At 37.2% G+C, this 23,241-nt stretch overlaps 1 protein-coding gene across 10 annotated transcripts in view; it reads right to left on the minus strand.

The window, feature by feature from the left end:
- DAB1 (DAB adaptor protein 1) overlaps positions 1 to 23,241 on the minus strand; it is a 283,159-nt gene that overhangs the window by 96,185 nt on the left and 163,733 nt on the right. For all 10 annotated transcript variants that reach the window (XM_070746003.1, XM_070745995.1, XM_070745997.1 and 7 more), the window contains one exon: positions 15,008 to 15,106. In XM_070746003.1, coding sequence (XP_070602104.1) covers positions 15,008 to 15,106 — 99 coding nt within the window. The remainder of the gene's footprint in view (positions 1 to 15,007; positions 15,107 to 23,241) is intronic.

The following is a 23,241-nucleotide window of genomic DNA, read 5'->3' on the forward strand; positions in this document are numbered from 1 at the left end:
TTGCTAACATATCATATTTTTTCCAGGTTTCCATACTACCTTCACATACTGTTCCACATTATCCCCATATGCAGGTGCTTACATAGGAACTTTGCCTCGATGTCTGAAAGCCCAACATTCCAGATATTTATGTCAATAATTTCTTATAAATGGTTTTAAAAAAGAATAAGGGTTCATAATTATTGTTTTCAAACCCGGAATATTATGTATAATTCTGGGCATTACATTTCTAGAAAGATATTGAAAGCTGGAGTTCTTAGCACTTGCTGTGCTTTATGGTTCGTTTGCAGACATTTCATTACAACACCTGATAACTGAGTGCATCCATTAGCATGGATGAGATTATCTAGTCTGGTAATGAGAAATCTGCAAGCAAACAACCAAGCTCAGAAGGTGCTAAGGACTCCACAGTTAAGCTACATATAATCTCTTCTATTGGATATTGACAGATTAGGACAGGTTCAGTGAATGATAAGAAATATAATATAGGGATTTAAACCCATTTATTGAAACAGACTGAATGAACTGGTGATATTCAACTTGGAAAAAAAATTAAGACCGAACAGAGATATGGAACTACTGTAGTTTTTAGATAGGACACATGGACAGGAGCTAGGACCAGGGTATAAATTGCAACTTCATAGATTTCATTTAAATATAAGGGGTGGGAGAGAGAGAATAATTTACCTATGGAAGTTATAGATTCTCCATCACTCAAAACTTTTAAGTGAATGCTGTTTAGCCATCTCTGGAGGGTGGTTTCATTGATTTTCCTGCACCATGCTGATGGTTAGATTGGGGTCTCTTCAAACTTCACAATTCCACAAAGTGAATTATGATTCTTGTTCAAATGTTATGTCAGAGGCATGGTATAGGACTGTATGAAACAAAAGCCTTAACCCTTAGCCTGTCATTTAACATATCTGACTAATACTAGCTTACCTTACAGTAATGATATAGTGCTGGCCACACTAATGTGAGTAAAGCAGTTGATTTCCATTTTATCATAATGATAATTATTTTTATAAATCTTAAAAGTAATTATTAATGTAAACAGGAATTGTTCAGTGGATAAAGTGACACCCAACATCTTTTAGTCCTCTATCAGTAAACACTCAGCTTTTGTGTAGAAATCTCCTAAGAAAGTTCTGAACTATTTTATTTTTTCAGATTGCTATATATCAGAACAATCTACACACACACACACACACACACACACACACACATATGTTTTTTATGTCGGATTTTATGTCGGTAGCCAGGAGGTATCATCCCGCTTGTTCATATTTTGGGGATGTTTTTCTATCTCGATGGATAATCATGGAAGCCATCGAGATAGAAAAACATCCCCAAAATATGAACAAGCGGGATGATATCTCCCGGCTACCAGACATCTGGAAACCAGCCCTCATTAACAAACATATCCCAGCCATAGAAACTGAAACCAGACTCAGAACACACATTGCAAAACAAACAAGTAGCCTGCAAGCTCCAACTACTCAGGATATCACGAGTCTTCGGAGAGGGGCGGCATACAAATCTAAGTAATAAATAAATAAAAATAAATAATCCACAATCATTAACTAATCAGCATACCTCAGTTAAATCAACGACCCCAGGTGCTACCCCACTGACTCACCAGGACGTTTCTACATAGCAGGCAATTGCTGAGCCCTCAAATCACACCCAGCCACCAGTATTTATAGAAGGAAGGCAGCTCAGGTCTCGGTGTGTTCGCCCTAGAACAAGGACAGAAACACCAGCCTGAAGATGATGAGTGGGACCTCATCGAAACATTGCCAGAAATTTCCATATCCTACACGGGAAGAAACCCGAATATACCAAGACCATCATATACATATATATATATATACATATACATACACACACACACACACACACACATATATATATATATATACACACACACACACACACACACACAGACACAGTGGTTCCTCGGTTCTCAAACGCCTCGGTTTTCATACATTTCGGATTTCAAACAAAATTTTCTGCAAAAATTTGCTTCGGTATCCAAACAAAAATTCGGATACTGAACAGAAAATTTTGTTTACTATCCGAAATGTAAGATCTGAGGGGACGAGGTCAGAGGGAATGGGAGTCGGAATCCCGACACACCCCTCCTGGCCGCCCTCTTAACAGCCTCCCAGTCTCTACCTTGTAACTGCTCCAAGCTGCAGGAAGGGTAGGGCTGGCTGCAATACCGGCAGCTTTGGGGGGCTCCTTTCCTCAGCGGTTCAGTTCGGTACCTCCAGGCAGCTGCACCAACTTTTTCCTTCCCGGTGGCGGCGGCTCCGGCGGCTTCCCTACGAGGAGCAGCAGGGTCAGGAACATCATGTGATGAAGGTAAGCCGCCGGAGCCGCCGCTGCCGGGAAGGAAAAAGTTGGTGCAGCTGCCTGGAGGTACCGAACTGAACCGCTGAGGAAAGGAGCCCCCCAAAACTGCCGGTATTGCAGCCAGCCCTACCCTTCCTGCAGCTTGGAGCAGTTACAAGGTAGAGACTGGGAGGCTGTTAAGAGGGTGGCCAGGAGGGGCGTGTCGGGATTCTGACTCCCATTCTGTCTCACCCCGTCCCCTCAGATCCTTATCCCATAGGAAATAGAGGAAATACTGTAGATTTAATTGGTTCCCAGCAAGTCAATGGGCTGGGAACCAATTAAATCCATTTCCATTATTTCCTATGGGATAAATTAATTCGGTTCTCAACCAAATCGGTTCTCAACCACACTTCTGGAACGGATTGTGGTCGAGAACCGAGGTACCACTGTATATATTTATATCGGATCACCCTGGTACATTGAAGGAACGTCACAGCTCCTTTTTGCCTCTAGGCCCAACCCAGGACCATTTCAAGGCAGTTAATTTATTTATAGCCGACAACTATATTCTGTATGTGTCAAATGTTTTTTTAGCTGGAATTTTTAAAAATTTTACCGACATAAAAAAACATATAGCCCCTCCCTGGTACAGAGCTGGAAGGGATTAGGTCTGATAGCTCAACTGCTAATTCTCTGCCTTACAAGACAGAGTCCACCAGATCAAATCCCAGTAAGGAAGGGTGTAGCTAGCTGATGAGGCCAGAACAAGGCCGAAATGGGACCATCCTAGTCTCCCTTAATTTTAAAAATTCCAGCTAAAAAAACATTAGTGTGTATATATATATATATATATATATATATATATATATATATATATATATATATATATATATATGGTGACTCCTAATAAAGGCATCAGCTCCATCAACTTTGCAGAGATCTCATTCTAAATCCTATTTTTTTTTACCGAGGATTTTTTTTTCATATCTAAATTCCAAGAAATAAAGCTTGTGAATTGCAAACCACAAAAAGGGCAGCTTAACACAAACAATGCAATTCTGCTCAAGAAAAGCATTTAATGAGAAAATCCTTTAAAAAAACAGGCTAAATAAAGAAGTTTATATAGATAGAAAAGAAGAAAAAAATTAACCAGAGAGAGGAATCCCATCCAGATTCAAACAAATCAATAAAATAAATACAATTTATCCTTTATGTGTATTTTGGGTTGAATCTTGGGTTTAGAACATTCAGAGATATGAATTTCTAACATCTGGGTTCCAGATTCAGGCCAAGATATGTCAGCAGAGGAAAAGGCAGTAGCTAATAAGAGAGCAATACAGAGTTTTAAAAGAACTACCTTGGAGATTTGACAGCCACAGCTGAGAAGAGGGACAGGGGAAACACTGAGCATAAAATACCTATATAGCATGAGTGATGGAAGGAAAAAGGAGGGCGGTTTGTGAAAAGTAGATGAGAACGGCTGGAATTGTAAAGGCAACTGAACTGGAGGATTTATGGGTTTGTCAGTTTGAAGGGACTGAAGGCTCTACATTCTAACAATTCCTATCAGTTAAGTGAATAGCTAACAGGGGAAAGGTTATAAAAAGGCCTGATTTATTGGCCTCTTGCTGATGTCATTTCCCTTTACCATGGTTAAGGGGAAATGGCCTCATTTTATTCTTTTAGAAATACATACGAATATATAATCCTGAAGACAATGTGATACCGAAGAACTGGTTAAATAGCAATAGCACTTAGACTTATACACCACTGAACAGTGCTTTGCAACCAAGTGGTTTACACAGTCAGCATATCCCTGAAACAATCCCAACAATCTGGCTTTTCCTTTCACTCACCTCAGAAGGATGGAAGGGCAATTTAACCTTGAGTTAGCTGAACTATTTCATAAGAGACAAAGAATTTTCATTCCAAATTATCAGATATGAGGAGACAAAGGATTAACCATGCAGATCTTTTATTTTTGATGCCAAGAAGTCTCAGGGGAATCTGATGTTAGTAAAACTATAATGATTAGTAAAAAAACATGAAAAACTTTGTGCAAAGATAAATAATATAGTGTAATGGAAAACACAGGAATATCCGGTGATGCCTCTGTGAGATCGACACAGGGGAACAAAGCTTCGCATTCCCACATGATGAGTCTTTTTCATTGGAGCCTCCCGCCAAGGGGCTAAAGGCAACCTGTAGGGGTGACACAGTAAGGAGGGACACCCTATAGGTCACAGAGAGCAGCGGCTTTCCTGTTGGATTCAGGGTTTCTTCCCTCTTTGCGAAAGACGAGGCAGCCATTATGGCTGCTGCAAAGCAGCAACTGCTGGAGTAACCAAGATTGTATTGGACCAGTTTAAGTGGACAGTAATTGGAGTTGGGTGAGATGATTCTAATTTTTACCTAGGATATGAACATAAAAGAATAAATCCAGGAAAGATGGTTTCTGGAATGCTTTAAGCAGCAACTAAAGCGAGCGAGTGAGATAAATTACAGCCTAATAGCAAATAAGTAATACAGAAAGACTGGATAGGCATTTTTAAAATGCTGAATAATTAATTGTTTAATCAAAATGAAGCCACACTGTCCTTGTAATAATACGGATGCATATTTAAAAATAAAAAACTGTATGCAAAAAAAAGAAAGAAAGAAAAATACAATTGCAGCTCAATGCTGATAGACTGGGAGAAGTTCATATGAAGAGAGAAATCTTTCAAGAAGACTTTCTATCACAGTTACTGTTTTCGTTGCACTATTCCTCTGTCAACTATTATTTATTATTTATTAATTGGATTTGTATGCCGCCCCTCTCCATGGACTCGGGGCAGCTCATAGCATGTCCATAAAACAATATGCAATTTACAATCGGGTCCAATTAATATAAATAATCAACTAAAAACATTATAAAAACTAAGTATCAATAAGTATCAATAATACTGAACAAGTCAGGCCATGGCTATGAAAGAACAAACATCTGACAGCTATCTCACCTCCTTTACATGGACAATTTGAAGCTGTCAGGAAAAACACTATCTGAAGTAGAATTATTGATCAACACTGTCTGTATATACAGCCAAAATATTGCAGTGAAGTTTGGATTAGACAAATGTACCACCCTCACCATCAACAGGGGGGAAATGGGTTGTTTTTTTAAAAAAGGAGTCAAGTTGCCGTAGGTAAATAATAGCAAAACTTTGGATAGCAAAAGTCTGGATAAATAAAATTACTAAATACCTAGGCATCTGAAGGAGATAGACTGGCAAAGCAGATGGGTGGAGTTTAAACAAGGAATCAGTTTAGAGTCTCTATGCAGTTACAAGAAGACAAAGTTCAACCTAACCTTGAAAGCTGTTGAACTTTATCCAGGTGCAAATCATTAGTTAGGAAGATTCCCATGCATATCCTTAATGCAATAAATCAGTAGATCAAACTCTTTCTCTTTGGACCTGGTTCTCTGCACCTAAAAGCTGACAATTTCAAGCATACTGAAGTCAGAGAGATTAGAATGGAATATATCATGAGAGTGAAGATCTCAGGTCAAATTCACTGGAATTAATACCATCAAGGCATCAATGCTGGGCGATTCCAGTCATTGGATAAAATAGTGGATTGGATTTAAGCAGAACTAAACACTCAGAATATGATAACTAATAAAATAAGGGCAATAAATCATGTCTTTCATCTCTGCACTGATGTTGACAGACACTACATAGCAAGGAAAATAGGTGGATGTGAAATGTTGCTAATATACCAGACAGCTGAAGAAGGAAAAATTTGCATTAGAAGAATATCTGGACAATTGAAAAAATGTACTGAAGCCAGTATAGTGCAAAGACCAAACTAGCCTTAAAAAAAGATCAAATTAAGAATAGGAAAAAAATAACATGACAACCAATATGTAGGGAAAATACCAGGCAAAGAAGGTAACAAGAAGACTTGACAATGGCTAAGAGTGGATGAAATACATATAAAAACAAAATTAAGAAGACAACAACAAAAAGCAAATGCTGATCATGCAAAAAAGCTGAAGAAACAGTGGACCATCCAGTTATCATTTTTCTTTAAAGTATCATAAAAATAGAGAAAAAAATAGAAAATGAAGAAGCTAAAGTGTTCTGGATTTTAGAACTCAAACACACAAGTATTTGCCACATAACATCTCAAAGTTAGTGATAAGAAAGACAAAAAAATAATCTGGATAGTAGACATGGAAATATCCAGAGATAGCAGAACAGATAACAAAGAACTGGAGAAAATCACAAAATCAATTTGAAGGTGTTAAGGAAAAGTGATCAGAGTTAGCCCTGAGTTATCAGGGACATGGATTTAGGAATGTGGGATTGCATTAGGTATCCAGTAAATGATGAGTAATTATCCAGCCACAAACAGATTCGTTAAAGCATAGAAAATAATTTACTTTTAATACATAGCACAGTCCAATCAAACAGTCATGGCCATCCGTGTTTAGTCAGTCAATATCAAGAAGTACCATAATCTTCTTACCAGACTGCCTTTGTCTTAAACATCAAACAAAGATTACAGCTAATGAACACTTCCATACTTTCAGAGAGTTTCACACAGAACTCCTTATCAGATACACAGTCAATCTAGATAGAATGAATCAGCATTCTGGAGCACATCAGCCTCCAACTATGATCTCTGGCTCCCTCTTATGGCAAACTTAAAACACCATAGCCAATCATCATACAGCAATACTTTTAAAGTTAAAGTATTCAAATATATACAAACATATACCGATGGCTTGTTTATATATTAACAAACCAACTGTTTGGACATAATCCTAACATTAGATCTTCAAATGTAAGTAGAATGACTGTGGAATAAGAAAACGAATAGGAACCTTGAATGAAATACCAAAACAACTAGAGAACCCTCAGCATTGACAAAATCACCACTGATTAATTGCAAATGGAGCTTTACAACAGCTTACATTTTGCAATAATACCTTAAACACCATAAACCCCCTCCCCCAATATCTATCTCTTCAGATCTTTGAAAAGTACTCGACAGGTGGATAAAAATGCTAAATCCAGTCTAAAAACCTGGCTGTCTTTGTGACCATACATAATAATAACAATTCTTGTATATACATTAAAAAACTCTGAAATAACTTATGGGGAAGAATAAATACATTGATAAGTACATGGATTAACACAGGTTGCAAACTGCATTTCTTTTAAGCACTTCTTACAAACAAAAACAACAAAAATCTCCTTTGAGAGAATGATAAGAATTAAAAGGATTTCTGGAACCCATATAGAATGAGAGCAATATGATTCTCCAAGGAGATGCTGTTCTATTGGGCAAACAGTACAACACAGAACACTTCCAAAATCCAACTAGATGATATTGTTTAACTGAGGGGATCTGGAATGCCCCCATCATTAAATGGGCAGAAATCACTGTGAAGAAATCTCAGTGACTATTGTCTTTATTTTGTCAGAAGTTGCCTTGAATTAGACCTTCTATCTAATGGACGTGCAAATACAGTTGATATTTTTTTCTCATAATCAAAATGTGTATTTTATTAATGCTGACTTGTTCAACATAAATGCAGTAAGAAAAGAATAAACTACATTTCTGATTGTAAGTGAAGTATGTTCTTTATAGAGCAGTTCCTCTTAAACTATCTATCTAAAATCAGATCTGCCAATAACAATTTTTAGACAATTTTCTAGTTAGTGGCTAAAATTGATGTTTTTAATAATGATAAATTAAAATGTAATATTACTCAGCAAGATACATCACACATAAAATCAATACTTGCCTCCTTTAAATTAGGTAAGATATACATGAATGAATAAGCAACATAGGCAACAAAGACAAATCAGCTATGAACATTTTAGAAAAACAAGTAATAACTTTGCAAATGATTTTACAATTAATTTATTCAAAGTAAGGTTGAATAGGGATAGATTACATTTCACGCATTATTAATGGATTTCATTTCTGCAAAGAAAATCAATTAGTTGCAGCTGTTAAGCATATCTAATTATTCTATCTATCTCCTTACCTTCTTGCCTATTACCTAACTATAAACATCTGTATACCACCCACTACAGAGACTCTGAGCTGTTTACACTATCTATTAAACCAATACATTAAAATCTCAACCTAAGGTGAAGGAAAAAAATAATAAAGCATTCAATGAATCCGCCCACTGTCATAGTTAGCATCAAAACCTGATGGACTAAAAGTTGGTCTTGGCATCATTTGAAAGATAGTAAATTGGTCCCTCAGGGAAAGAGGTACTTTTATGGTATGGGTTGCACCACTGAGAAGTAGCACCAATTAGGTCACTAACTCCTCATCTTACACAAATTGGGGACATCCTATATTCCCTTTTTGAAACAATGCACAAGATATTGTACATCTCTTTGGAGAAAGGTAGTTATGAAGAAACATGAAAGCCAAGCCAAGTAAGGCTTCTTAGATTTAAGCCTTACTTTAGATTGGATGTTGGCAACCAATGTGCCCTGATGTTAAACATTTGTCTCCATTAGCAGTCAGCATTTGACCCCTGTAGAGCTTGTTATAGTAGCCTAATCATTTAGTGATGAAGGGCATGTCATAGTTGTGAGATTTGGAAAATATTGAAGTTTTCAGAGAATGAACAAATATCAGTGAGGACACTTGAATATAGGTGTTAGTAGCCTTTATTCCGACATGTGTCTTCTGCTCCTTCTTGGGAAAGTAGTGAGAGGTGTTAAAATATGTTTGTAATAGCTGTGTATTAGGGGTGAAATCCAGCAGATTCTGACAGGTTCTGAAGAACTGGTAGCAGAAATTTTGAGTAGTTTGCAGAACTGGCAAATATCTCCTGTGACTGGCCCCAGAGTGGGCTGGGAATGGAGATTTTGCAGTGTGCTTCCCCTGATACACCCACCAGGCCACACCCACCAAACCACGTCCACAGAACCGATAGTAAAACAGAACCAGAAGTAAAAAAGTTTTGATTTCACCGCTGCTGTATGTTAAGCTAAGGACCGTGTACATATTAAATAGCTGTATAAACAGAGAAGAACTGTGTTTGTGTGTTTGGAATATTTTCAGGAAGCAAAAACAAAAGCCTTGTAGAAATAAAGAGATAAGTTTCATAAATCTGTTGCATATGCACATTTGAAGAAAAGCATTCTTACTGGAAATAGGCCATCATATTCTGTATGTATAAATAAGGCTAAGCATCAAATGTTTTCTTTTTTGTTTGTTTTACTGTAATAATTGCTCATTTGTGAACATATTTAGTTCAACAAAAATATATTTGGGTTTGGTATGAAGGATGTTTATAGGCTGAAGCTGTTTGCACATATTATCTCAAATATTTGAATGCTTTTATGTGTTTGTTTTCAGGGTGAGGAAACATGTTAACTGTACAATGCTAATTTCTGTGCCTTTTAATCTGTCTATGGTTGACATCATGATTAATTTCTTTGTTTATAGGCAATAAGGTGAGGCTTGTTACAAGGACAAATTGGTAAGAAATTCTAAAGCATTGTAAGGCAACTTGCATCTTGGAATTTTTAAAATATCTTTTGCCTGATAACAGAAGCAATAGAATCTATTCAGACACAACAACAAAGCAAGATTCCCTCAGAATAAGTGTCTTAGAGGCAAGGAAGTTAAATATTGCCACTCATTTTTAAAGCAAGTAGAGCTAATGGATTATTTATTTTTTATTTCACTCTACAGGATTGAAAAATCAGAATCAATACAAGAAAACTACTATTGTATTGTAAAGGTAGAATCACTAAGGTGGCTCTAGTTTTAATAAAAATAATCTTTCTAATATTCGTTTCCTGGAATGATAAAAGATAACCTTCGATTTATGATATGTATTGGATTAAATCAACATCTTTATTGCTTATTCTACACTGAGAGTTTACATACCTGAGGCAAATTCCACGTGTTTCTAATCACAGTAGGCCAAATAAGAATTCTAATTCTTAGATCATCTAATCTATCAGTGTCTCTTTCTAGGCTGTTAATTCCTTCTAACCTTCTTCCAGAATTTGTAATAAAATCTCCATGCCATGGAGGTGCATAGAGGAAACAAGAGGTCTACGGGGAAACAATTTCAAAAGCCACAGTGAGTGATATAATTTGGGACTATCCTACAAAAAAACCTTTAGAGCCAGCCAACATCCTTGCAGGGCTCTGACATTTATACTGAGAATATCAATTTGGTTGATAAGATCATCTGACATTGACAATTTAGTTCAGTACTATTTATCTACCATGCTACTGGAATTAAAATTTAATTCCTTGCAAAATTATATGGCCAAATAATGTATCATATTTTGGAAGTATAGTAGTTTATTCCTGTAATTCTTTGTAATTGACACTGAATTATTTACTTGTAATTTTAATGATCCTGGTTATCCAGTAATACAATGTTAATTAGGAAAGCTAATTCTAACAGCCATCAGACTGGTTTATTTTTGGCATCATGTTACATAGTTAATTTATATAAACATTTAATTGAGTTCCTTATTAAAATTCAAGAGAGGGCACAAGCCATTGTGAAGATAATTATAGTTAAGAAAAAGCTGTTTTCACATATGTTCTGGCTCTATTTGTGGGTTTTGCCTTAGGACCCTGTTAATATAGAATAAAAAATTGTTTTAGTGGTGGCAATATTATGACTTCACTAGAAGATACTTCTTAGTCTCTATGCTATGAGCTTCCTTGAAGAAACCAAGCAAGTACTTAGGCATAGTACACACTTCCAACACAGTAAATATAAATGCAAAACTCTTATGCTAATACTTATATTTTACTGATTTTCTTTCATTAAGATGAAAATTTGCATTTAACATAGGGACTAATTCTAATTAGAGCTGCATTCATCAAAACAGAGATCTTTAAAAAAATTGCTATTAACATATATAACTGAAATCAGCTAACAGATTATTTTGCATAAACTCTGGGTAGCTTTTATTGTCGGGAAAAAAGAAAAAGTAATGTTTTAGTAGTTTGCCTGTTTATTCTCTCTTTTGTCACTTAACCTGAACCTGATAGGATCTCTTTCCTAAAACAACATCAAGTGGCACCTCTAAAATGTCAACATTTTTCAGTCTAATATTAGATCCAGCTTCTGGCCTACATTTCTCCATGCTTGCTCTTCCTTTATAGCAGCTAGATTTAAGCAACTTTACCAAATTGTAATTTACAAAGATTGTCACTGAAGTGTTTTCTTTTTAAAATGAGCATAGAAACAACTTTGAAGTTCGTCTTGTAGCAACTGACTGGCTTATTTTAAAGTTCACAAGAAAATCAAGACAAAAAGCACAGATTCCCCAAAACGTGGGGTAGTAATGTCTGGATATTGATTTCTGCTCTCCTCCCATGGTCACTGAAAAGAGCATAGATAGGTTCATCATAAATTTTTCTTGTTTAGAAGAGGCTATAATGATGCTCTGAAAAAAAAAACCCTTGAGGGCTTCCATGGGGAAAGCAATACTTGAATAGACATGGAAAAATAGAGTGATTATTTTATAAAGAGATCTTTGTTGTTTGAATGTATCTGGAACGTACAGTTTGTCACAAAAGAGAGTACACCCCCTCACATTTTGTAAAATTTAAGTACTGTATAACTTTTGATGTGGCAACACTGAAGAAATGACACTTGGCTACAATGTAAATAGTGTGTGTACAGCTTGTATAACAGTGTAAATGTGCTGTCCCCTCAAAATAATGCAACACAAAGCCATTAATGTCTAAACTGATAGCAACAAAAGTGAGTACCAAGTAGCCATTTTCCCTCCCTGGAGTCATGTGACTCATTAGTGGTACAAGGTCTCAGGTGTGAAGGGGGAGCAGGTGTGTTAAATTTGGTGTTATTGCTCTCATTCTCTTACACTGGTCACTGGAAATTCACCATGGCAGGACCCAGGGGAAGAGCCTTCTCTGTGGCGGCCCCGGCCCTCTGGAACCAACTTCCCCCAGAGATTAGAATTGCCCCCACCCTCCTTGCCTTTCGTAAACCCACCTCTGCTGCCAGGCATGGGGGAACTGAGATACTCTTTCCCCCTAGGCCTTTACAATTTTATGCATGGTATGTCTGTATGTATGTTTGGTTTTATAATAAGGGTTTTTAACTGTTTTAATATTGGATTGTTTATATGCTGTTTTTATTACTGTTAGCCGCCCCGAGTCTACGGAGAGGGGCAGCATACAAATCCAATAAATAAATAAATAAATGGCAATGAACTCTTAGAGGATCTGAAAAAACAAAGGAGACAGCACATTTATACTGTTATACAAGCTGTATTATTATTATTATTATTATTTATTGGATTTATATGCTGCCCCACTCCGAAAACTCGCTCACTACTTTATATTGTAGCCAAGTGTCATTTCCACATCAAAAGTTATACTTAAATTTTACAAAATGTGAGGGGTGAACTCACTTTTGTGACATGTTGTATTTTTGTAAGTTATGATTACACAGAGCTGATCTAAAAGAAGGAATTGGTTTTTCACAATATCTAGCTTCTAGGAAATTTCCAGTACTGCAAAAGAAGAGACAAATGATACAACAGCCATAATAGGAATATAGTGATTATTTCTCATGCTTTTTGTTACAAAAGTAGAGGATTACAGTCAGACATTGTAAGTTTTGGAAAATGAAAGTATTTTCTCATTCTCTATTGCAAGTCCACCAAACCCCCCCCCCACCTTTTCCCATTTACTTGTCTAGCAAGGGAAAGTTCTATTTGTGCTTCAAAAAACCTCCTTAAAATGCAGACTTTAAAGATTTATTTTTTTCTATACACACTATCACGGGAAGATAATTAAACCTTTCCATGTCCCCAAACTACTTATATATCAGAAAAGCCACTGTATGCTATAATAACATTCACAAAATTGATCTATCACAGACAAAAACCAGGAAAAGCACCAGACCCAGACAAGATAACACCTTCTTGCTTAAAAGTCTGTGCTGACCAATTGGATTCCATCTTCACCCAAATCTTCAATAAATCACTAGAGATATGCCATGTTCCTTCTTGCTTCAACCATTCCACTATCATCCCAGTGCCAAAGAAGCCCTCCATCAAGAAACCGACTACAGACCAGTTGCTCTAACATCTATAGTTATGAAAACCCTTGAAAGGCTAGTGATGTCCCACTTGAAAACCATCACGGATCCACTGTTATACCCCCTACAATTTGCAATACTGAGCAAATAGATTGACACATGATGCTGTTAATATGGCTCTGCACTACATCCTACAACATCTTGAATCCCCAAAGACCTACGCTAAGGTCCTCTTTGTAGCCTCTAGTTCAGCATTCAACACCATCTTTTAACTAAACTAAAGCAGCTAGCGGTACCTGAATACACTTGTAAGTGGATCACAAGCTTCCTAACAGACAGGAAACAGCAGGTGAAGCTAGACAAAATTACATCAGCTACCTGCACAATTAGCAAACACCCCCCCCTCCAAGGCTGTGTATTCTCACCACTTCTCTTCTCGCTATATACCAATGACTGCATTTCAAACAATCCATCTATTACAACTACTGAAGTATGCAAGTGATACAACAGTGATTGGTCTCATTCGAGACAACAGTGAAATATAGACAGAGGTCTGCTCAACTAGCCTTGTGCGACTGGAATAATCTGGAACTGAACACACTCAAAACTGTAGAAACTGTGATAGACTTTAGGAGAATCCCTCCCATCCGGCCATATGATATGAACAAAGTTTTTCAGTTCTCAAATATGTTTGAAACAAATCTCTTTGCCTTGATATGGTGGTAATTTCCCTAGATTATTTTTAATCTTTTTCTGAAATTATTTATTTTTTTTACCCCAATAGGTCTTCTCCCAATAACTCTAAGACATCATTTCAATCAGATTGGCTAATAATATGTTGTCTATTGGTGGTTCTGTTACTTAATGGTATTCTATTACTTAAGTTTCTTGCATAATAGTATTCTTCATTTGATGATGGTGATAGTTTAATAGACAATACATAGTGGAGCTTAAGAGTCTGCAAACGTTTTTGAATTTTCAATATTCGTGCATAAATATAACTTGCAAAACTGGAAAAAAGAGAATCCAATTAAACAAATTAGTAAATTATTCATTTATTAAAAAAAATAATCCAGAATAAAGTATTTTATAAAACTTATGCCCTTGACACAGATCCTATGAAAATGTATTACTTTACTAAGTCAAAGCTGAAGATTGTTGAATGAGATTTTTGAATTGTCTTCAAGCAAAGGACTTTAAAAGCACCTTTGGGACAACGATGACCTGGATGACTGAGAATCTCCATATACATATTACTTTACTACTTACTTTGGAAGGACTGGTAGGTTCTGCTGCTTTATTTTATTTTTCATGGATCTCCAGGAATTTTGAATACTATTAGAATTACCTGTTAGCAGATTCTCTGTCCTGATATTACCTGTAGAATTGCTAAATTTGTGCCTCTGTGTTAATCACCATCTTAATACATTCAATAAATTCCATCTTTATACATTCAAATCATTACTTTGATCCATAGGTACAGTTTATGGAATATTTCATAATGTAATTTAATTGGGATATTACTGCCTTCCTTGAATATCCTATAGGGCAAAAGCTTCCAAGGGGGAAAAATTGTTTTAACATTATTTTACTTACTCCTGTCTTCTCATCGAAGATTTTTATTCCTCCAAAGGAGATGGTTAGAAATATTTTCTGTTTATGTTCACCTTTTGAACGAGATGCAGCAACAATTCCCTGTTGGAAGAAAATAAGTATTTCACATTCAAAATAATTTCATTTTGTTCCTTCTGACTGTTCTATTTAAAAATATCAACTTCCCATTACCTTAGAAATTTGGAGAAATGTATTTCATTTATTTGAATACAACTTTATTTCTGTGTAATATGCATAATATTTATTTATATTTTAGACTGGGATGAACACTGGTTTCAATGTATATGTTTGTTTTCAAAATCTTCCAGTCTATGGAAGTGGAAGGAGGCTGCAAAAAGACTGAGTGAATGCATACCATATAAATCCAGCATTTTCTGATTATTTTGACATATTAAAATTATATAATTAATGGTCTAAGTTAGGAAGTTGTAATTAATTTCTATTGCTTCCCTTTTTGGCAATAAAGATTATAACACTATTCACTAAATTACAGGGATAACACTGCTTCTGAGCAGATTATCCTATCTACTCATAGAAGAAATCCTTTACACGCTTGTACAAATCTGTGAAATGAGGAGAATAGTTGTTTGACATTTCTGACAACAACAAAAAATCTGTTAAAAGAAAGGAAAACTGGGGACATATTTGCTGAAAACACAGATGTTTCTGAAGATTAGCCCTCACTTGATAGTTGCTTAACACATTTTGTAATGCTTGATAAGCTTCTCAACTTCACCCTTTCTTTTGCCAACTTTGTCCTCCCCTAATCTTCATCCACTTCTTTCTCTCCATCAGTTCCAAACCTAATCAATCTAGACTTTAGGTTGTGTGTATACAGTGGTACCTCTACTTACAAACTTAATTCGTTCCATGACCAGGTTCTTAAGTAGAAAAGTTTGTAAGAAGAAGCACAATTTTTTCCATAGGAATCAATATAAAAGCAAATAATATGTGCGATTGGGGAAACCATTAGAGGCCCCTGGGTCCCACCAGATGACATTGTTTAGTCGACGGGACCCGGAGAAGGCCATCTCTGTGGGACTTAATTGGTCGCTGGGATTCGTGCGGCAGAAGGCGGTCATGGAGATATTCTGGTCCGATGCCATGAAGGGCTTTATAGGTCATAACCAACACTTTGAATTGTGACCGGAAACTGATCGGCAACCAATGCAGACTGTGGAGTGTTGGTGTAACATGGGCATACCTAGGGAAGCCCATGATTGCTCTCGCAGCTGCATTATGCACGATCTAGTTTCCGAACACTTTTCAAAGGTAGCCCCATGTAGAGAGCGTTACAGTAGTCGAACCTCGAGGTGATGAGGGCATGAGTGACTGTGAGCAGTGACTACTGGTCCAGGTAGGGCCGCAACTGGTTCACCAGGCGAACCTGGGCAAATGCCCCTCTCACCACAGCTGAAAGATGGTTCTCTAATGTAAGCTGTGGATTGAGGAGGATGCCCAAGTTGCGCACCCACTCTGAGGGGGTCAATAATTCCCCCCCCAGGGTAATGGACGGACAGATAGAATTGTCCTTGCGAGGCAAAACCCACAGCCACTCCATCTTATCAGGGTTGAGTTTGAGTCTGTTGACACCCATTCAGACCCTAACAGCCTCCAGGCATTGGCACATCACTTCCACTGCTTCGTTGACTGGACATGGGGTGGAGATGTACAACTGGGTATCATCAGCATACTGATGATACCTCACCCCATGCCCTTGGATGATCTCGCCCAGCGGTTTCATGTAGATATTAAATCTTCCACAGGCCTATATAGTTTATGTATGGTATGTTGTGTAAATGTTTTTAAAATTATGAGTTTTTAGTTTTTTAAATATTAGATTTGTATTTTACATTGTTTTCTACTATTGCTGTGAGCCGCCCCGAGTCTACGAAGAGGGGCGGCATACAAATGTAATAAATAATACTAATACAGTACTAATAATAATATAATAATAATAATAATAATAATAATAATAATAATAATAAATAGCAGGGGGGAGAGGACCGAACCCTGAGGCACCCCACAAGGGAGAAGCCTAGAGGTCGACCTCTGACCCCACACTAACACTGACTGTGACTGACCGGAGAGGTAGGAGAAGAACCACTGAAGGACAGTGCCTCCCACTCCCAACCCCTCCAGCCTGCGCAGAAGGATACCATGGTCAATGGTATCGAAAGCTGCTGAGAGGTCGAGAAGCACCAGGACAGAGGATAAACCCCTGTCCCGGGCCCGCCAGAGATCATCCATATTGATAGAAGGAAGTATCAAAGGGAAGGAGGAAGATTTTTTATTCCCATTGCCAGCTTTCCACAAGGAGGATGAAAAGATTTGTCACCTCTCTGTCAGACACCCCCCCCCCCAAAAAAAACCACCTCAGTGGGGAAGCCAGCAGGAAGTCAGAGGTTGCTCCAACTCCCATTGCCTTTTTGCCCCCCCCCCCCCCCCCCGGTCATTCTATTTCTCTGTTTAAGTAAGGGAATATCTCCTTTAATAGTTTGCCATGTCTAGTTTGCTCCCATGTCTAGTTTACCATGCAGGTCATGATCCTGACAATTTGTTGATGAACTGAACAATAATTTTGAACCAAATGTTTGTGGCTTATGGCGCTTGACAAATTGGCTCAAACTGAACAAGTTTATAGGAGAATATCTATAAGAAAGAATAATAAATAGAAAGTAAATATGTAAATTAGACAAATCTAAGTAGATAGCAAAATTAAAATAGAAAACTAAGTAAGTAAAAATAAGAACAGGCTTGAAAAGGACTAGACAACTGTAGGTTTTTACTTTAAAATCTAGGGATATATCCTGAACTGTTAGCATATTTTTCTTCCAATCAGGGTCTCATTATTTATGTTTCTCAAATTAGATTCAATACGTCAAGTCTTTGCATGGGTATTTCTTACTATATTGATACCATGGAAACAGAATTTGGAGTAATTTTTCCTTGCAGTAATTCTTTGTAATACGAATATGAAAGTTACAGGGTCTATATTTGGTGTATTTTGTTTGAATCCGTCAACATTTCATTTTATCTACTGAGATAAGCCACTTTGCCAGACTATGAAGTATGTGCTTTCCATTTACTAATCTCAGTAAACTCTTTAATTGCTAGTATATTATTTCTTACTCACTGAGTTAGATCTGTAAGGTATTTCTGGGATATCCAGTCACTCATAAGTTACTTTAAACCCAAGGCAACAATGACATATATATTCCTTACAGCGTATTATTCCCATCCTTTAAAAAAAACTCTTTCGAACAGGATGACTCATTAAATATATTACATTCATATGATTTATAACATTTTTATTCACATTGATATGGAGGCATATAAGAATAAGGCAGGGATAGAAAGTCGTCCTGCTTTTACAGGATTTCAAGTCAAGGTCATTTCACATAAGGAAATACTTTATCACACAACACATTTAAACTAGGGAATTCACAGCCAGCTGCTGCGGTGATAGCAGCCAATTTGAATACTTTTGAAAAAAAGTATTGGAGAATCGGGCTTCAATGGCTACTAATATTGATGCTTTTTATTACTTCCTGAATGATCGGCAGCATGCCATAAATGCTGATTGCTTCAGAATCGACAATGGAAGGAACTGTTGACTTCTAATTTAAGCCTGTGAGCTTCTCAAATTAATCCAGTTGGCTAAAATGCAATATCAAATACTGGTGTCAGGCCTATAGAACTAGAGAAAATCAGAGTTGGAAGGGACCTTGGAGGTCTTCTAGTCCAACCGCCCTGCTTAAACAGGAGACTCTATACCAATGATGTCAAACCTTTTTTTGCTCTGGTGCCAAAAGGGTGCATTTGCGCACATGTATAATGCAATGGCCTCTCTCTGCACATGCATGCACAAAGCCCCCTGCTACCCGTGCATGCATTCAGGACTCACTGAAGATTCTGGACTTCCAGTAGGCCTACTGGGCCATTTTTCGCCCTTCCCAGGCTTCAGGAAAGCCTCTGGAGCCTGTGGATGGTGAAAAATGAGCTCAATGTGCCTACCAGAAGTTCAGAAACAAACTTCAGGTTTTCATTTTCGCGTCCTCAGGCTTCAGAAAAACCTTCTGAAGCTGGGGAGGGTGAAAAATGGCCCAACCATTTTTAGTTCCAGTTGGCCCGTTTTTCACCCATCCACAGAGTCTTGAGGCTTTCCTGAAGCCTAGGGAGGGTGAAAATGGCCTCCCCCGTCCTCCAGAAAGCCCGAAAATCAGCTGGCCAGCCTGTGCTGGAGCTGACAGAGCAAAGCCTCACATGACCTCAGATAAGGCTCCCTGTGCCACCTGTGGCATGTGTGCATACGTTCACCATCACAACTCTATACCATTTTAGACAAGTAGCTGTCCAGTGACCTGGATTTAGTGCTCCAAGTATGGTCTTACTAAGGCTTTATAAAGGGGTACTAATCCTTCATGTGATCTTGATGCTATTCCCTCTGTTAATGTATTGGCTTTTTTGGCTGCTAAACATATTTAAGTGGTTGTTCACTATTGTTGTGGTTAGCTCTGGCCCAGCTCCTGCCCCAAGGACTGTGGATGTGGGGGAGACATCCACATGCTGCAGGCCTGTTTTGCCTCCCCTGGTGGAATCTGATGATGAAGGCTCCTCTGACCAAGAAGACATGAGTGACAGGGAGGAGAGTGTGGCAGACAGCTCAGAAGGAGATCAATTATCTAGCTCCTCCTTGGTTTCAGAACAAGAGTTAATGATACAGCCATGCATGCGGAGAGCGATGCATAGGCAACAACAACTGAGAGATTATTATCAAAGAAAATGAGGCCACCTGTGGTTGGGTGGGGCTGTGGTAATTAGTGAGGCTGCTATAAATAGCAGCCTGTGGGTTTGGCCATTGTGGAGGATTATCTGATTGTTTGTTGTGTTTCATGACTGCTTTACTGACTTTGACTTTTTGTGTGCTGATTTTTCCCTGCTTTGAAACTAAACCAGAGCAAAGTGTGTTTCACTTTGTGAAAGAAGGACTTTGAATTGCCTCACAGCTGCAAGCTAAGTATCACAGGACTGATACGGGACTTGTATAAATTACCAGTTTGTTTGGAGACGAGTGCTCTTTGCTATACCAAAAGAGGGCTTAGTTTAAGTGAATTTTCATTATAAAGAACATTGTTTTGAATTTTCAAACGTGTGTGTGTCTGAAATTTGTACCTGTGAATTTTTGGGAGGATTCTACCAGAGAGCCTGACAGAACAACTATGACTCCAAGATCTTTCTCACAATTACTGCTATTGAACTAGGTTCCAACTAACCTTTATCTATACATTTGGTTTTTCTTGCCTAAGTATAAAACCTTGTCGGCCAGTTACAAATCCATCTGATGGTGATGCTGTCTATCCCACATTTTTTCAGCTTACCAAAAAGTAGGTTGTGATCTATTTGGTGAAATGCCTTACTGAAATCCAAGTATATTATGTCCCAATGTGTTTCACTACTCCACTAATTTAGACATTTTGTCAAAGAATGTAATAAGATTTGTTTTGGCATGATCTGTTTTTGATCTCTGGCCTCTGGCCTGATCCAATAGAATTCTTCTCATGTAAATATATCTTCATATAGGAATATCCATCAACTACTCAGTGCATATTTCTGATCTATTCTGTTTATATATATTTATACGATCTATTCTGTTTATATAAATATAAATTCACAGAATCTGATAATTGTTTAAAGAAAATATTTTTTTAAAACAAGAATAGTTCAAGACATATATGTTTAAATAAAATTCACCCAGTTAGCTATTTCATATATTTTTATCATCTCTCTCTCTCATACACACACACACGCACACGCACAACCTCTATACATCTCTAGTAAAATGAAAATGATAGTCAATAGTCTCTCAAATCAATTGTTAGGAAGGTCAGTGGGACGAATGAGATGATCATTTTTGTTGTTACGGTCTACTGGACCAACCCTGACTCCTAGTGATTAATGGGCAGGTTTTCTTCGCAATATTTTCAGAAGTGACTTACCAGTGTCATCTTCCTAGGGAAAGAATGACTAGTCTAAATCAACCAGATGATCACATATTTTAGGCACAACAAGAACTCATGGTCTCCTAGTTTCTAGACTAGTTACTCCGACGCTTTGCCAGAATACAATTGAAGAGCATCCAGAAGTTGCAATTGGTGCAGGACGTGATGAGAGAAGGATATGATTGCATCTAATATATGCCCATGTTGCATCTAAATTGGTTCCTAATACATTTTTGGTGTAATTAAAAATGCTGGAAGTTTTCTATAAAGCTCCCTCGTGGCCTATGTGAGGGAATGCCTTTCTTCCATTGTTTCCACTTATCCTGTTAGATTTGCAGGAATGGCATGTTCTGGATCCCATCAATTAAAGAATGTCTATCTTGCTTAACCCAGGAATTAGGCTTTTCTGTTATAGTGTTTGCCTTCTAGAATGCCACATTGCCCAGCATTAGGTTAGATTGGAGCCTTTCAGAAAACTATTAAGACCTGACTATTTTTCTTATCATAGGGGTTGGGAAGTTAGATAAGGCTAGGTAGGTTGGTTTCTGGTCTTCTTAATTGCAGAATATTTGCTTCTGTTATTTTGCTTCTTTCTTTCTTTCTTTCTTTCTTTCTTTCTTTCTTTCCTTCCTTCTTTCTTTCTCTCTCTCTCTCTCTTTCACTTGTATGCTGCCCAATCCCGAAAGACTCAAATAACTTTTAAATGTTATAGCCATACAGAATTGTGTCTGCCAAAATAAAAATCCATTAAATAGATGAAGTAGAAACATATATATTTTTTAAATCCGTGTTTTTCATTGCGATATAAAATGTATCTATCATTGCCTAATCTTATTCTTAGTCAGGAATATGAACATTCATATTATGTCCCAGACCCAACATCACCACAAACATTCCTCATATATTTATCCATAAATATATTAAATAAAAGAGAAACATTTTCTTATCATACTTCTTTTGCTCAATATTGAAAATTTACTAAGCATGCTATCAGTTCTCAAACTTCATTTCCACCATATACTGCTGTGTATTTACTGAACTATGAATAATTCTGCATTTGCACACATCACTCTACAATTCAAACCCACTGACCTTATCATATTAATTCTATAAATCAACAAATTCACAATAACATTTTGACTCAGACTTATGCATTTCTCAATGAGGTGCTGAAATAACAATAAGCTGGTCTATATTCTGCCTAGCATAAAGCTACACAGCATTTCCCATATTTATTCACTGTCTCCTCACTTATCCTTCTAATCAGATTTCTGCCAAATCTTGCAGCTTGGACATTTAGTCCTGCTACCTTTCTGTTTGTATAGAAGAACAATAATGGCATTCTTCCAATTTTCAGGCAAAGATGCAGCTTTCATACACATGCTGCAAAACTAAGTCATAATAATCCTACAATCATATTTAATAATACTCCAGTTATGCAAGCTATACACAATATAATAGAGGTACTCATCACTGAATGATCCTAATCGGGACTAGAATTTCTACTGTCAAGTGAAATGGTCATTAGGCAAAAAAAATTCATGATCATATAGCAATGGCAGTTAGGTTTCAGGACTGCAGAATTGTTAGGCAATAATCTCACAATTCTCCTGCTCTGTCTTCGTTGTCTCTACTTCAATTCCCCCCACTTATCTATTTACACCCATTTTTGTTCTCTCTTGCTGCCACTTATTACACACACACACACACACACCGCCCTAGGTGACTGTCACTGTCTTCTTACTGTTGCTGCTGACAAAGTATGTCCAGTTGAAGCAGTTGCTAGTCCTTCCTGATGCCTTACATCTGAATTTTGATCATGGAACCGTGGGGGTGTTGCAACAGCGATAACTTTTGTGGACTGCCTTTAATTACCTTTGTTCGGTATCGGCACCCTGATAATTTCAAAGAATTGCTAAACAAATGTTATGCTAGGACTACCTGTATATTATTTACATTGGGAGCATGGTATACTATTGTCTAATCTTGTCTACGAGGGTCGTCCAGAAAGTAATGCACCACATTTTTTTTCTCAGTCTACAGTAATGGTATGAACACAAAACTTTAGATATACATTACAGTGGTACCTCATCATACGAACTTAATTGGTTCCAGGAGGAGGTTCATAAGGTGAAAAGTTCGTAAGATGAAACAATGTTTCCCATAGGAATCAATGTAAAAGCAAATAATGCGTGCAAATCCTTCAGGAAAATC

Source organism: Erythrolamprus reginae, chromosome 3 (genome assembly GCF_031021105.1).
Source record: "Erythrolamprus reginae isolate rEryReg1 chromosome 3, rEryReg1.hap1, whole genome shotgun sequence".
Taxonomy (NCBI): domain Eukaryota; kingdom Metazoa; phylum Chordata; class Lepidosauria; order Squamata; family Dipsadidae; genus Erythrolamprus; species Erythrolamprus reginae.